The 16,197-nt window shown below is 64.2% G+C and overlaps 1 protein-coding gene across 1 annotated transcript in view; it reads left to right on the forward strand.

Moving 5' to 3' along the window:
- The first annotated feature begins 6,833 nt into the window (after positions 1-6,833).
- The window catches only part of PRKCZ (protein kinase C, zeta), a 118,793-nt gene continuing 109,429 nt past the window's right edge, over positions 6,834-16,197 (forward strand). The window contains exons 1-4 of the mRNA XM_012657518.1: positions 6,834-6,985; positions 10,951-11,072; positions 11,887-11,976; positions 13,314-13,364. Of these exons, the coding sequence (XP_012512972.1) occupies positions 6,915-6,985; positions 10,951-11,072; positions 11,887-11,976; positions 13,314-13,364 (334 nt within the window). The 5' untranslated portion in view covers positions 6,834-6,914. The remainder of the gene's footprint in view (positions 6,986-10,950; positions 11,073-11,886; positions 11,977-13,313; positions 13,365-16,197) is intronic.

A 16,197-nucleotide genomic window follows, 5' to 3' on the forward strand; every position in this document is an offset into this window, starting at 1 on the left:
TGCCTCAGCCTGGGATGGCCCCGGGTCCCCCCATCCCAGGGCACCGAGGACTCCACACCCAGGGTGGTGCCGGGTCAGGCAGAGCTGGGTGGCTTCACTGGTCCCTCCAGGTCACCTTGGCATCCTGGCTCTCGGGGCTGTCCTGAAGTGGCAGGAGGTGGACAGGTGCACTGAGGTGCAAGCCCTGGGTGCCAGCCTTGGACCCCGTGAAGGTTGCCATACCATGCGGGGGCGGGGGGCCACACGCTACCCAGGTGGGTGTCGTGGAAACTAACCCAGACCTGTCCTGAGAGCAGTTTGGGGGGTCGATCGGGTCAGCTGGGCTATGCAGCCCCTCTCGGGAGGCAGCCTGGCCCCCACCCACAGGAGGCTCCTGACCCTCGGTGACGAGGTCCTGGGGATCTGCTCCCTGCAAGGGGAAGTGGGACGTTTCCCAGAGAGAGAAAGACGTCTGGACACAGTAGGCTGCAAGGCCTTCGGGCTACAGCCTCCCTGCTGGGCCGGGCCCTGTGTGTCCATCTGCTGCTTGCTGGGGCCAGCGCCTCCTGGCAGGGTGTGTGCCTCCTTCTGTCCCCACAGAGCTGCTCCTGCCCTGCCCGTGTGAGTGCCAGGGTGCGTGTGCATGCATGCGTGTGTGAAACATGCAACCTTCAATCTCAAAGGCCACTGAGCCACCAGTCAAACAGGACCCGTGGCAGACGCCCCTCTGCTGCTGGCATGGTCACCTCCCCCCTTGGACATGGAACTAACGCAGTACGTAGAGCTGTTTGTGTTTCCAGTTCTTTCCTCGCGACGGGTCCCAGAAGCAGAGCTGTTAGGCCAGGGGACGTGGCTTCGGCGAGACCCCCCTGCCTTCCTCAACTTGCTTTCCCGGGGATGGTCCCAGAGGCAGCTCTTCCCGCCACGCCCTGGCCAGGCCGGGGGACCCAAGGACATCCCTGGCCGCTACTTCTCTGGGAGCCCAAGCCGGACCAGAGAGCAGTTTGTGGACAACCCAGGCCCAGGGCCCGGAGCTCGGTCTCTGAGTGAAAGGAGAAGGGGACAGGGGGTGGCTTGGCAGGTGGCAGGCCCCACCCAGGGAGTGCAGGGGCCACCGGAGGACGGGACTTGGACAGTCAGGAACCTTTCCCGGCAGACACTCGGCACCCCCTGTAAATGTCCCCTGTAAATGTCTGAGTTAACCACGATTCTGTCTGTTTTCACACGGTGAAAATAGCGCTCGTAGCAGCCCCACGAGCAGTCACCGCGTTGCCATGGCAACCGTGGCTCTGGTGCCGCCCCCTCAGACACACCAGCCTGCGCTGGGCCTTAAATATAACCTGGCAGCGGAGGGAAGTGGGCGCACACCCCCGAGTGGCCACCATCACCGCAGGCCGGGGCTCGTCTCAGGCCCCAGGAGAGGGGCTGCCCTCCGCGCACGTCCCGCCCAGAGGAACGCGCAGCCTGTCCCCACCATGGGCCCTGGGGCCCCGCCCCTGCCTCCCACATCCCAGGGAGGGTCCCGGGGTGACGCCTGGCAGAGGGGTCCTCCAAGGGGAGGGACCACTGTGCACAGGGCAGGGTGTGGGCCCTGGGGGTGGCCTGGGCCTCCTTGTGCGACTCAGCAGGTGTGTGTGACACGCCCAGCCCCCAGCCTCCAGCCCTTCCCCGCCGGGCCTGGGTGCTGCTCCCCACCCCCCCGCCCACCCCAGGCCCGGACACAGCAGCCCACCCTCCTCACTCCCGCCTCCACAGCACGTGGCCTCCCCCAGCACCTCCTCCAGTACACACGTGTGTGTGCACACATGTACACACACATGGGTGCACGTGGGCTCCACACACACACACACACACACACACACACACAGGTACACGGGGGGCTCCACACGCACCCTGTTGGTGACGGGACCAGTTAACGCACAGGCTTATTGGGCTGAGGTAAGAGCAACTGCAGGGGGCAGGACGCTAGCGTCCCCTGGGGCTGTGCCCGCGTTGAAGGGGCCTGCGCCCGGCAGGGGACGTTGCTGGGAAGCAGGGCCAGAGCTGGCGGCAGGCAGTGCACCTGTGTTCAGGGCCAGGCTGAGGTTGCGGGGACAGAGGGACCCCGCTTTCTGGGTGGTGGCTGGGCAGAGCACCCCCTTGTCCCGCCTGCACCATGGACCCCACGCAGCCCAGCGGGAAGGGGGAGCTTCCTCTGCAGCGACCCTCCTGCGCCCTCTCCTGGGGAAGCTGGAAAGGAGCAGCCAGTGGGGGGGGCGCCGGGGAACCGGGGAGCCACTTGCCCAGACGTCAGCAGTGCCAAGGACAGCTGGCTGGAAGGAACCGTGCCTGTGGTCGCAGGCGGTGAGGGTGAGTGTCGGGTCCAGAGGTAAATAGGCACAGACAGACACATGCACACTGGCACACGCAGACACATGTGTACATACAAACACATGTATACACACAGACACATCTATACACACACAGACACATCTATAGACACAGACACATGTATACACACCCAGACACATGTATACATACAGACACATGTATACACACATACACTAACACGGAGACACACACAATACACAGACATATCTATACACACAGACACATGTAGACACAGACACATGCATACACACACACCAACACATGGAGACACGTGTATACACACAGACACATCTATGCACACAGACACATGTAGACACACACCCCAACACATGGAGACACGAGACACGTGTATACACACAGACACATCTATGCACACAGACACATGTAGACACACACCCCAACACATGGAGACACGTGTATATACACAGACACATGTATACACACCCAGACACATCTATAGACACACAGACACATGTATACACACACCAACACATGGAGACACATGTATAGACACAGACACACACAGACACGTGTATATACACAGACACATGTATACACACAGACACATCTATAGACACACAGACACATGTATACACACACATATACACACACACACACACACACACGCCCAGGCCTGGGCTTACCTCTCACTCTCCCCGGGGGACCCTGCGGAAGGCCCCCCTACCTGTCTCACTGGCTCCCCCTGCAGTTCAGGGTCTGACCCCTGCGCCCTGGGCTGCACGAGCTTGGCACAGGCCGCCCCCACGGCCAGCCCTGCTCTCTCATCCCGCGCGCCCACGTGACCCAGTGACAGGGGCCTCTCCCCACCAGCATGCGGCTTCCGTGAGGGGACAGCCACGTCCGCCTGGCTCCCCACCACGTCCCCAGCACAACTCCAGCAACCAGGACGCCCTCGATCAACACCCGCTGAATGGATGAGCGGGTGTGGCGGACGCTGTCACTTGGGCCGGAGTCTGCAAATCCCGCGACCTCTGACACGGAAAGGAAACATCTGCCGCAGCCCCTCCCACGCTGCTGTGCCCAGCACCTGTCAGCAAGCGTCGGGCCCTTCCTGCGGCAGGGGCACGGGGTCCTCACCGGCTCACCCAGGCCAGCCTCACATCTGGCAGGAAGACCCAGGCCCCAGCCCCACAGGCTCTGCGTGCGAAACGCCTGCTCAGCCCCCGGGAGCTTCCACGGGGAAGGCGTCTTCCCGGCGGTGGGCAATGGGGACCCCACGGGGGACAGTCAACCGCTACAGCTGTCTCCTGAGTCACACTGCGCATGAGCTCCCTCTCATCTAAAGGATCTCAAAGTCATTTGAAAGTATCACCAAGGGACTTCTACCGAAGAAAACCAGAGGGTAACCCCAGCGCGACTGCGCAGAGCCCTGGCCTGGGGGTTAGGGGAGGGGCCCTGGGCGTCTTCTCTGCCCTCTGCAGGCCACTGGCCACCCCCACACCCCGCCCACGCGTAACAGGAAGTGTGGCCAGGGGGCCACCCTGCACCTCTGCCTGTGGGTCCCGGGCAAGGGGAGAGGGACGGGAAGACCGTGGGCTCCAGCATCCGAGTTCTCCCTGCCCGCGAGTTTTTGGGAAGAGGCTTCACCTTTCTGGGTTGCTCAGGTTTTATGATAAGCCTGCGTCACTTTTACAGCCAGTTAAAAATTTTTCATTTTGGAAATAATAGGCATTTACGATTATGGAAGCATATGAGGTCTTTACGAAAAATTTGGGAACAACAGAAGCTGCGGAGAGGTGGAAAGGACTCGCCCTTAGCTGCCCCAGGGCCTTCTCAGTGCCAGCCCCGCCCCTTCCAAGGGTCACCTCCAGCCCTGCCGCCGGGAGCCCGGGGCGAGTCCTTGAAACCCGCCATTACTCCAACACTAGGACTCCTCAGCGACTACACCTGCTCGGCGTGGCTGGGTGGCGCGGGAGGTGGGGAAAGAGCAACCCTGCCTCCCTGCGGGGGACAGAGCTCCCTGCGGAACAGAGCCTGGGTCCCAGGAGGCTGGCCTGGCCCCAGCACGCCCCCCCGCGGGACCCCCCCCATTCATTCATTCATTCACTCATTCTACCAAGGGCCACCCCCAGGGGAGATTCGGAGGGGAGTGGTCAGCGAATTTCAGAACCAACACCCTGCGTCTGCCACCAGGTGATACAGCGAGGACGCCAGTCCGGCTGGCTGCCTGTCCCCCTGGACAGCACCCTCTGCCCGCTGTGGCCTTGAGGGCTCAGGGCTGGGGGCCTGGGGACCTGCACCAGTGACCAGCCCCGTCTTCCTGGAGGTGGGTCCCAGGCCTGGGAGGGCCAGGCCTTTGTCTTGCAGATCTTGTTGAGGAAGATGCCTGGGTGAGGCCCGGAGGGGAGGCCCAGGGGGGTGGGGAGGGGAAAAGCGCCAGGGCTGGGGAAGGTTCTCAGGGCTCCATGGGCGGGTGACCCTTGTGCCCTCAGCCCTCTGCTGAGGCTGTGGGAACTGCATTCCTCCCTCGCTGGCCCCAGGGCTGAACGAGGTCCGGACTGGGGGTGGACCCCACCAAGGCTGCCCTCCTGGGATAGGATCTCTCCTCCCAACCCCCAGAGACAACTTGGGCCCCACCCTATAAACTCCGCTCAGGGTTCCCCTCCAGCCTTCCCTCTCCTGGATGGGGCTGGTGGTGACCCCGGAACCAGCTGCCGGGACAGAGGCTCCCACCTGGCAGCTCTGATCTGCCTGCTGAGGGAGGTTTGCTGGGGGGACGTGTGTGCGTGAAGCTCAGTCCAGAGTCTGGGGGAGCAATCGGGGCTCAGAAGAGACGACACCCCCAGCCAAGGCTCCAGAGGAAGGCTAGCCGGAGATTTGGGGACAGCAGTAACCTGGGGCGAGCCTTTCTAAGAGGGACCTGCTGCCAAAGGTCAAGTTAAGAAAAGGCCTGAGAATTGGCCATTGCATTTAGAAGGTGGGAATGGGTGGTGCCCGGGGTGGGGTTGGGGGTGTTCAACGGGAAGTGGCAGGAGAAAGTGCGCGAAGGAGGCAGCAGGCTCAGTAGCAGCTGTGGTGTGCACTGTAGACCCAGCTACTCAGGAGGCTGAGGCAGGAGGATCGCTTGAGCCCAGGAGTCTGAGGCTACAGTGAGCCATGGTGACACCACTGCACTCCAGCCCGGGCAACAGAGTGAGATTCTGTCTCTAAAAATATAAATAAATAAAAATTAAAAAAAAGAAGAGCAGAGTAATGGGCCGGTGGATGGAGGGAGGGAGGATGGTGAGCAGGTGTCTCTGTGTACCACCATCTTTGGGGGAGCGCGGGTTCCATGGCCACGGGGACCGCATCCATTTAGTCCTCCAGCGGTGCCCCAGTGCCCGACCAGGAGGCGCCAGGGAGTGTCTGTGGGATGAAAGTGGATGACCGACAGGTCCGTATGGCTGTCCAGGCGAGGGGTGGTGAGGGGGTGGCCTGGGCAGTGCAGGACCGGGGTCAGGTGTCAGAGCCTGGACAACTGGGGGGGCCGGGCATGGGGAGGGAGGTGGCGAGAGCCACAGATGAAGGACGCAGGCTGGCGGGAGCGGCGGGCGAGGGCCAGCAGACCCTGAGTCTGGGCTGCCCACCTGGTGCCCAGGCTGGGCCCTGTGGCAGCAGGTCTGGGCTGCAGTGGACGCAAGGTCAGCGCCGGTCGCTCAGGGAAAACTCCACCCCTGCTGAAGGGCGAGGAGCAGGACGCAGGGACCTGAGCAGGTGCCGGGTAGTGTTGGGAGGTGACTGTCCACATCACGGGCCACCGAGTCGGTCCGGCCCGGAGAGGTTGTGGCTTCAGAAATGAAGGTCATGGCGACCCGGCCGGGCAGCGTCCTTGTCCTGGGCGGAGGAGTGAACTTCAGTAAAGAGACGCGGCCGGCGAGTGTGCAGCCTTTCGCTGCACGGCAGGGGACGGGCCCCGCGACCCCGGACGGCTACTTCGCTCCTCGGAGCCTCAGTCTCCGCGTCTGTAACAGGAGCCGGCGCGGGGCACGCGGCCCGGCCGCGGTCGGGGACCCCGGGGCGGCGGAGCTACCCAGCCGCGCCCCCCGCCCCGTCCGCTGGTCCAGCCGCCCTGGGGCTCGCGCTCGCCCGGGTCGCCGCGGCTCGGAGGCGCGGACGGGAATCGGGCCCAGTGGGCGCGCGCGGGCCGGGAACTCAGGCCTCCAACAAGTTCCCGGGGCCGCGGCCCAGCCCGACTCCGGGCCCTCCCCGCCCGCGCGCGCCCATTGGCCGCAGGTGGGCCGCGCCCCGCCCGGCAGGTGTCCGGCCCGCGCCGCGCCATTGGGCCGCGGCCCGGGGTCCCCCGAGGATTGGCCCAGGTGACCGCCCGCCTCGCCCTCATTGGCCGCAGGTGCCACCGCCCCCGCGCGGAACCGCCCCCCCGCCGCTGGCGGCCATGTTCGGACACCGCCCCCCGCCCGGCGCCCGCGCGCCCCCGCCCGCGCCCAAGTTCCGCGGAGTCGGCCGGGCGGCCCCGCGCCGCGCCCCCTTCCGCGTTCCGCCGTCGGCCGCACCTGGCGCCCCTGCCCCGCCGGGGCCCCGCGCAGCGGCCGAGCGCCCGGCGCGCCATGCCCAGCAGGACGGGCCCCAGCATGGACGGGAGCGGCGGCCGCGTCCGCCTGAAGGCGCACTACAGCGGGTGAGCGCGCGCCGACGGCGGGGCCGGGCCGCCCAGGCCCGGGCCTGGCGCAGGGAGCAGCCGGAGCGCGCCGGCCGTCGGGGGCCGCTGGGACGCGGCGGGGCTCAGGGCCGGGCGCGGGGCCGTCCCGGGAGGTCCCGGCCGCCGGCGCCGAGAGGCGACGCGGGCGCTCTGGGCGCCCTTGAACGTCACCCGCGGGTGGCGCCGGGCCCTGCTCCGAGCGCGGCGCGTGCGGGCGGCCCCCGCGTCCCCTCGCCCCGGGTCCGCTGTGGCGACTGGGGTTTACCGGGCGGGGACTTGCGGGCCGGGACCCGCGGCGCCGCTGCGCGCTGCTCCGCGCGGGTCAGTGTCGTTCGCGTTTTCACTGCAGACAGGACGAGGGGCGTTAAGGCCCCGAACCTGTAAGGACTGAACGTTTTCACCGAATTGGAAACTTCTGGCAGGTTTTTAACAATGGGGGTTTTCGAAACTTTCCCTCATTGACCCAGCCAGAGGTCGCAGCTTAGGAAAAGCCCAAAGAGCCGGTGGGGCCGGGCGCGCCCGGTTGCGCGGATGGGGGTCCCTGCGAGGCTCGCTGGGGGACGCGAGTTTTCGGAAACTGGCTCCCTCCGCGCCGCACCCGCCGCGCCGTGGACGGGGACAGGCGGCACCTCCCAGGGCGGCGGCTGGGAGCTGCTGGTGGGTCTGGGGCTCGAGACCCTCGGCCGTGGCCACGGGGCAGCCCTGGCGGGGTGAAGCAGCGGCACCAGGCGGCGGGGCGCCCTGGACGAGCTGCGGGTGGTGGCGACGGCGGGTGGTTCCTTCTTCCACCCGCCGGTGTTCTGAGTCCAGGGGCCTGAGCTCCCACCGGTGCTCCCGAGACGGTCGCCACCGCCGCGGAGGGGGCGGGAGCGGTCGAACTGGGCATTCCTTGGGTGCTCACTCAGAAGGTGCTGCTCACCTGGCGCGTCCTTGGCTCCCGACGCAGGGACAGGCGGCAGGGGCAGGTGGCGGCTTCCTAGGCCAGGCCCCCTCCTGGGCAGTACCCTGGGGGTCGTCTGTTGTGCTCTGTGACACTGAGGGTTCAGGTCCTGACCTTGGAGTGAGCCTGGCCTTCTGCTCAGGCCACAGAGGCTGCTTGGCCCTGGGATTTGTTGGGGAGACAGTTGTCCGCTCCTTGGGACAGTCCCCTCCAGCACCCCTCCCCAGCCTGCACGCACCTGGGAGCTGCCCAGGGTGTGGTGCTGGTGGGGTAATTTCTGCCAGACTGGCAGTCATCTACACCCAAGGAGGTCGGGCAGTCCTGTCCTCTGCCCTGATGTCCGCAGGTCCAAACTGCTGAAGTGTCATCGAAGTCCTGGCCAAAGTGTGATGATGTAGGAAGTGGGGGTGACCCTAGTGAAAGGAAGTCCACACCCAGAGGGCCTCAGGGCTGGGCGAGGACCCAGGGTGGTGGACTGTCTGGAGCTGAGCCAGCCCCTCCCCTCACTTTGGTCCCTGGGGAGCACTTTGGTTACAGCCTGGTGAAATTCAACCTGTTGACTCTGGTTTCCTGGGCTGATAAGACCCAGCCCTCCTCCCCATGATCCCTCCTCCCCACCACTGAGCCCTCCTCCCCATGATCCCTCCTGCCCACCACCCAGCCCTCCTCCCCACCACCGGCTCCTTCCTCTTCCTTCCCTCCCCCATCCCCTTCCCCGCTTTCCTCCCACTTTTTCTCTTTTCCCTCCTCTTCCCACTCCTCCCTTCCCTCTCCCACTCTTCCTCCCCATCCTCCTCCTCCCCTCCCCCATCCCTGCTCCTCCCTGCCTGGGCCTGAAGAGGGTTCCCCCAGCACCCACCCCCCTTCCTGGCACGGGCTTTTCCTGAGGCTCCCCTGCACTGGCCCTCTCCCCGAGACTCAGGCGTGAGGGCAGTGACACCTGGCCAGAACGTGCGCCTGGTCGTTGAAAGCCCCGGGAGTTCTGTCCCTGGGATGAGACACCGCTGCCCAGAGGGAGGTGGTCGTGCAGCTGAGGACTGGACATGCTGAACACTAGTCTCAAAAATGGGTTGTCCTCCAGTCACCCCCATGGGTCATGGCCACCCCATCACCCTTGCCTGTCCCCCAGGGCCCTCAGGGGGCTTGAGATGAGGTTCTTGCCCCCGCCCCAGTCACCCGAGAATCTGGGAGGGGTCCTGAGGCACCCGTGCCTTCAGGGGGTCTCAGGTGCTGCAAGCCAGGTTTGCAGACCCTGCTCTCCCAGGCTGAGTCCAGGCTCCCGCTTTCCTAAGATCACAGATAAAACTGGTGCTGGCTCCTCCCTCTCCCCGGCTCAGGTTTTTGTTCCAGAGAACCTGCCATGTGCAGAGCCCGGGGCAGGGGTCCAGGAGGGGTGGTCCAGCCAGGTGCTGACTCGTGGAGGCCACTGAGGACCCTCAGCCCAGATGCCCTGCCCGAGGGGCTTGGGGGCTGCTCGTTGCAGGACTGGGATGGGTTTGGGGTGGTGGTCGGGTGGGTAGGAGCTGCGGAGGTGGCCCAGCACTGCCACAGCCCTGGGGTCTTATAGGAGCCGCCCACCTGGCCTCTAGGTCCTGAGATTGGGGAGGAAACAAGAGCTTCCACTTGGGGGCAGGGCTGCAGGGGGGTGGGGCAGGGGGCAGGAAGAGGTCAAAGGTGAAGGGAAGGCAGACCCAGTTCTGGAGTGGCAGGACTGGTGGATGCGGGTCAGGCAGCAAGTGTATCGGGCCGTGAAGACATCAGCTTCGTGTGACCCCAGGGTGGTGGAGGATGGAATTGGGGTCTTGGTCTCTGGAGTTCCCACTGAGTAGCCATGCCACCCTCTGTGCCTCAGTTTCCCCATCAGCCGTGACGCTGTGGTGAAGACAAGCTGGGTCCCTGTGGTGTGCTTGGGGTCCAAGGGCAGGTGCAGTGTGGCCAGTTCCAGCAGGAAGGGGTGGGTGGCTGGAGGTGTCTCCCCCAGCACCTGGGGTGGTGTGCCGGGGCGAGTGAGTGGGCTTATGGCTGCTGTGCTGGGTGCTCGGCGGGCCGGTGGGCAGACGCCAGGTTCTGGGGGCTCTGGGTTTACTGTCTCAGGACAAAGACTTTATTTGTTGAAACTGGTCTGATGGAATCAGATGCCTGGATGGGGAGCAGAGCCTGGGTTGCTGCCACTGGGCTGTTCAAGCTTTCAGGATTCTTTTCCTGGGCCCTGTACTCCGTGGTGTCAAATAGCTGCACGTTCCCCGAAACGTCAGTGTGTGTGGCGAGGCTGTGATTCCTGCCCAGAGCTTCTGTAAAAACGCGTTGGGCCTTGAGTTCGCCCTTTCTCTCCATGGAGGGACCAGCTTCTTGGTTGGGGGTCCTCAGTTTCCCCCTTCACCGGTGTAGGGCCAGGCCCCAGAGGGGACTGGGGGTCCCTGAGCCGTCTCCGGCTGTCAAGGTTCAAGTCCCACTTTTGGATGAAAAGGTAAAAGGCTGTGATGTTCTGAGAATTGGTTTTCCAAACACCACGTCTGGAATTGTGCTCCAGCTGCATGGAGAAGGCGCGGTGTCCGCAGGGAGCCGAGACACCGCCGTCCCCGCATTTTCCCCCCTCGGAGGTCTCGCTTCCGTGACGGCATCCGCCATTGGCACCGTCAAGGCCGGGGGAGGTTCGGCTGGGTTCCTTTACCTTAAGGAAGGGCGGGCTCGAACTGACGGGCGTGTGCAGAACTGGCACCTGGTGCGGGGCAGGTGCCGTTGCCGGGCTCCCACCGGCGGACACTTTTCTTTTCCAATGCATCGACCTGGTGTCCCACCGGGGTTGACCTTTCTTCTCCACACGAGGAGTTCCTGGTGGTGGTTTTAAAAAGCTGTGCTCAGTGGTTCTATTTTGTGTGTGGGGGGCTGTCATACTGCCTTTGAGAAAAGTTTCATTATCTAATCAATGATTTGATTAATCAGTAATCGGTAATCTGATTCAGACATGCCCCATGGTGACAGCCATCGTGTCCTCCTCACCCAGGGACATCTTCATCACCAGCGTGGACGCCGCCACCACCTTCGACGAGCTCTGCGAGGAAGTGAGGGACATGTGCCGGCTGCACCTGCAGCACCCGCTCACCCTCAAGTGGGTGGACAGCGAAGGTAGCCCCCCGACGCGCCCCGCGACGCGCCCCGCGACGCGCAGCCTGTACCGTGGTAGAGCCGCCTGTCCCAGCAGGGGCGTCGGGAAGGAGCCTGGCTGCGAGTGCTGGGATAGAAACTGGCTGGGGGGGGTGGGTGATGGTGAGACACCCTTGGAAGGGGCCTCCCCACCACGTGGTGGCTGTGGTCTTGAACCCGGGGAGAGGGCGGAAGGGTGGTCTCCCTGCCCCCACCGCGGGTGGGCACCTCCCTCCTGGCCTAACCTTCCCTGCTCAGATCCTGGGCTTCTCTGGTAGGGGGTTTGGAAGGATGAGCTCTTTGTTTTCTCAGGGGGAGTGGGGAGGGCAGGTGCAGCTGGGGCCTGTGACACCCCTCCCCCTCCCTCCCCCTCCTCCTCCCCCTTCCTTCACAGTTAGACCCACGTCCTAGAAAACTGGGGGATTGGGAGACAGTCCAGAGAGACCCCTTCACCCTGCGACTGACAGCAGCTGTCGGAGGGGGATGTGGCGGTGTGGGCAGAACTCTGTGCGCATTTCCGTGTTCCTGTCCGGCAGCGGAGGACAAGGACTTTCCCTGCAGCCCGGGACTGGCCGAGGGGGACGTTCTTGGTCTTGCGTAGGGTTTGCTCTTTCAGTGGCTCTCGGGGCTGAGAGTGGGCTGATTTCCCCTCTAGGCACTGATCTTTCTGACGTGGTGGGCGGCTCCTGGTCTGGGTGGCCGTCCTCTGGCCCGTCACCTTGGCAAGTGCCGAGTGGCGCCGCGCAGACGTCCTGGCCTCAGCCGTTCGCGCTCAGCGCTATCTCTTCCCTGCCAGGTGACCCGTGCACCGTGTCTTCCCAGATGGAGCTGGAGGAGGCTTTCCGCCTGGCCTGCCAGCGCAGGGACGAAGGGCTCGTCATCCACGGTCAGTGACGGCGGGCGGGCCGCGGGGGGGCTCTGGGGCGCTCCTGGCTGTGGGCATCTTTGCCAGACCACCGCGGGACTGGAAGGGTGTCGAATGTGATGCCACGTGGGTCTGTTTTTTCTCTCTGACATTTTATTAACCCAGATGAAAAGTGCTCCTGCTGGCAAAGCGTTCATAAGCCGGCGTGGGGGAGGCGTCTTCTCCCCCGCGGGACTCGGACGCGGGGCTCTGGCCGTCCTCGTTCCCTGGGAGCCACTCACTCCTGCCTCAGAAGCTGGGCTCGCCCACCCGGCTCCACATTTTATGGTGCTCCGAGGGTCCAGCTGCTGGTCCGGGGCCCACAGGGTGGGGGACGGCCCTCAGCCTCCCACTGGGCACGGCCCCCAGCCCGTCTCCAGACTCTCATCTGTCCTCGGCCGGCTCCGTTCAGAGCCAGGTTACGAATTGAGTCGTGGGAGATATTGTGAGCACCCTGTTTTTGTCTTTTGGTTGGGCATTTTAGGCTGTGCCCTCCGACACTTTCTGAGTGCTGCAGGGTTTCTGGGGGGCCCGAGAGCGTGGTTCCAGCAGCTGTGGCCGGCCAGCCACGTCTGTGTCCACTTCTGGTGCAGCTTGGGCTCTCTGCCAGGGGTCTGGCCACGGACCCTGAGCCCAGGACATGGGACCAAAGCTCAAGCTCAAAACCGCCCACGGTTTCTGCTGAATCCGCCATCCTCCCTAACGCTGGGCTGGTTGGTTAAAATTCTGAGTTTTTGTAGCCCTTTATATCACTGTGGTTTTCAGTTTAAAGCCCAGCCCGGCCCACTTTGCTTGTGGTGGTCAGCATGTGTTTCCTCTCTGCATTGAAGGCTCCGGTGCTTAAAAAATTCATTTTGTTTTCTAGATTAAGAAAGTTCGTTTTAGCCAAATTTCAGTACTTTCTAAGCTTCTATGTTAATATTTATCGTGGAAGCTCGAGATACATGTTAAAATATTTAATTTTGAGCTCTACCTTGGAATCTAGCGCAGAGTAATCGCAGTTCTTCCTCATTTTTATATTATTTTTTAATGCAAATCCGTAGTTTTCCTCCGACGGCTTTGCTGTCCGGCTCTCTCTGATTGCTCTTCTCCTGCGTTTTCCAGTGGATTTTGAAGTCCTACAACGTGGGGCTTGGCGTACGTAGACATCCTCGGGTTTCTGAGGTTTTGCCCCAACAAGCGTTGCCCAAGGGTAGGTTCCCGCGGCAGCGTTGCGGGTGCTGTGTGCGCGAGCGAGTGTGCCTGTCAGCCCCGCCTGCAGAGGCTGTCGGACGGCGCTGCGTGGCGCTGACTCTCGCCTTCTCTCTCTTCCCGTCCAGTTTTCCCGAGCACCCCCGAGCAGCCGGGCATGCCCTGTCCAGGAGAAGACAGTGAGTACTGAGGTTTTGCTCTAACGGGTGTCTCCCGTGATGGGGTGGAACCGTCCATCCATCGAGACGGTGACGATGGCACTCTTTGTGGGGCGTGAAGAGTCTAAAGTCAGCGTGAGCAGCCATCGTGACCGCGCGTGGGGTTTTCACCGTGACCGCTGCCCTCGGACGCTTCCTGTTTGTGCGTTCTGCCCGACCCGAGTGCTACTCTGGGGAGGTGCTTGCTTGCGTATTTGGTGGCATAATCAAAAGCCCAGGAGAGCCCCGGTCTGTCCCCAGGAGGGCCAGGCCAGGCGGGGACGGCCGGATGGTGCCCGTGCATGTCTGCCTCGGCTCACAGCCACCTCTGGCCCTGGCCACCTGCCCCTCCCTGGTCTGCACTAGGCCCAGGGCTGAGGTGGAGGCGTCCAGTTCCTGCTCACATGGGGCTCGTGCCGCATCCCAGAGGCCGTCGGACCGCCTGTAGGCGGGGCAGTTTTGCCCGACGCCATTCTCCAGGTGGAGTGTCCCCGGGCTGTGGCCTGGTGAAATTCCACACTGACACCCATCCCCGCGCTGCCCTGGGCTCTGTGCCCCGTTTCTGTGGTGGTGGCGGCCGGGAGCTCCTGGACCGAGTCAGCCGTGCGTCCAGTTCTGGGCACTGGGCTCAGTCCCCTTTGGGCAGGGGACCCCGATCCAGCCCCCAAGGTGCACTCCCGGCTGGCCTCATGCTGCCAGGTCAGGACCCTCGGGCTGGCCGCTGGCGCTGGCAGTAGCCTGGGTCAGGCGGGAACTGGGGCGGGAGCAATCCGTGTGGCATCTGAGCCACTGCTGACTCCCAGTGAGGAGGTCGAGGGGACCGTCAGGGTGTGAGTCTTGGATTTAGGGAGAAGCCCAGGGCTGCAGGTGGTCTGGCAGCGCTCAGCGAGAGGAGCCGGGGTTTTCCGCAGTCCCTGGGCAGGGCTGGGGCTCCTGGTCCTGGGGCCACCCAGAGAACAGGGCCCCGAGGCAGCAGCCAGTGAGGCCGCGGAAACGTCTGGAGCGAGCAGTTCTGGAAGAGTGGAGCAGGGTGTGCGGCTGTGGCAGGCGGGCAGCACAGGGAGAGCGCCAGGGCACAGGGGACGTCCCCTTCATCCAGCCCTGGCCGTGCCTCTCGGTGCCGGCGCTGCCGGGGAAAGGGGGAGCCCTGGTGTGTCCTGGGGGAGGCGGGTGACAGCGACCCGTCAGCATGATCCAGTGTCAGGTGCCGACAGCGGAAGCCAGAGGTGGGTGGGGGCGGGCGGGGTGCAGGTTCAGAGCCGTGTCGAGAAGGTGGGGAGGAGGCAGCGGGTCCCCTGGGATAAGAACTTTCTGGGCAGTGACACTGAAGGGCCTCTGTGGCTGAGGAGCAGAAGATATTTGGCCCACCGGGGGTTCTGCTTCGAGTGGGACAGGGAGCCGATTTGGAAGCTGCAGGGGTGGCCAAGGGAGATGACAGGTGGGGTTGTGTGGGGGGTGCCGGAGAGGCTCACAGCGGCCAGGTGGGGGCAGACCCCGTGACGTGGAAACCCACCCGCAGGAGCCCGGCCGCTGGTAAGGAGGCTTCGGCAGGTGGCCGGCACACGGCTCCGGGTCCCCCGCCCCTGCAGAGCTGCTCCTGGCCTGACGGTCCCGGATGTGGCGCCTGCTCTCCGGGTCCCTCCCTCCAGGGTGCGCAAGTTCCCCAGAACGGGCTGTGTACCCGAAAGGGCCGTGGTGTGTGGTGATGGTTTATGTGTCCTCACGGATACATAAAAACATACAATAAGACAGGGTCCCCCAGGTCCACCCTCCACTCTTGCGCCCCTCACGCCTCTGTCTGTAGGAGGGGACCCGTGGGTGGTGCTCTACTTGCTGCCTAGATGACTTTGGATGTGGTGACAAGACTGTTTATCTGCCCACATTGTGCCAGCACCCAGGGATGCTGACCAGCAGCCGGCCCAGACCGCACCCGCCTCTGCCCCGGGGGCCACAGCATTTCTATGTCTCGTCCCAGCCCTGCCTGGGGCCTGGGGTCGGCCCCTGTGCGTGGCCCCGGCGGTCCCCTTTCCCTGTGCGGATGTTGGTCCCTCCTCGTGTGGGGCAGCGTGGTCTGAGGTGGCTCAGCCTCTGCAGGGTAGCAGCGGGGGTGTGGGGGTCTCCACCGGAGGGCCAGCGTGGGGTGTGGTTCCAGGAGGCGCCGCGTTGCCGTGGGAATGCGGAGAATGTGGCTCAGCCTTGAGGAGGGACCTCCTTGGGCTCAGAGTGGGTCCTTGAGATGCCTGCCGGGCGGCCCAGGCTCCCGACGCCTCTCAGTCTTGCTGGGAACACTCCGCCACAGCCGCCAGGCGCCCGTTGCCAAGGAGGTCGGAGGTGGGCACCGAGGAGGACCCCGGGGTGGTGGCACAGTGGTGGTCTGCTCATGGGTCCCCTGCTCCGTGCACTGACGTCCCCCTGGCTGGACGGTGCACGGGGTGCGGGGCGGCCCTCATCTCGCCGCGGTCGGGAGTGTGGGGAGCAGAACACGTTGCTCCCGCGGGTCTCGGGCCAGCTGGGCCGCTTTGAGTGCTGGCGTTCTCCCGGTTGTTGCGCACTTCCAGTTTGGTTCTGGTGCTAATCTCAGACGAGGACATGCCTGTTCTGGTCACCTGATGGCCACCATGCGCAGGTGCCTGCACGGTCACTTGTGCTTATGGCTTTTTTTGGCCTCAGGCAGCACTGCCCAGCGCTGCGGGTTTGCGAGAAGGGCCTGATGGGCGGGAGTGCATGGCGGGTGTACATGGCAGGTGTGCACGACGGGTATACGTGGCAGGTATACATGGCAGGTGTGCACGGCGGGTGTACATGGCGGGTGTGC

This window comes from Propithecus coquereli, unplaced genomic scaffold, assembly GCF_000956105.1.
Source record: "Propithecus coquereli isolate 6110/MARCELLA unplaced genomic scaffold, Pcoq_1.0 Scaffold544, whole genome shotgun sequence".
In the NCBI taxonomy this organism is placed as follows: domain Eukaryota; kingdom Metazoa; phylum Chordata; class Mammalia; order Primates; family Indriidae; genus Propithecus; species Propithecus coquereli.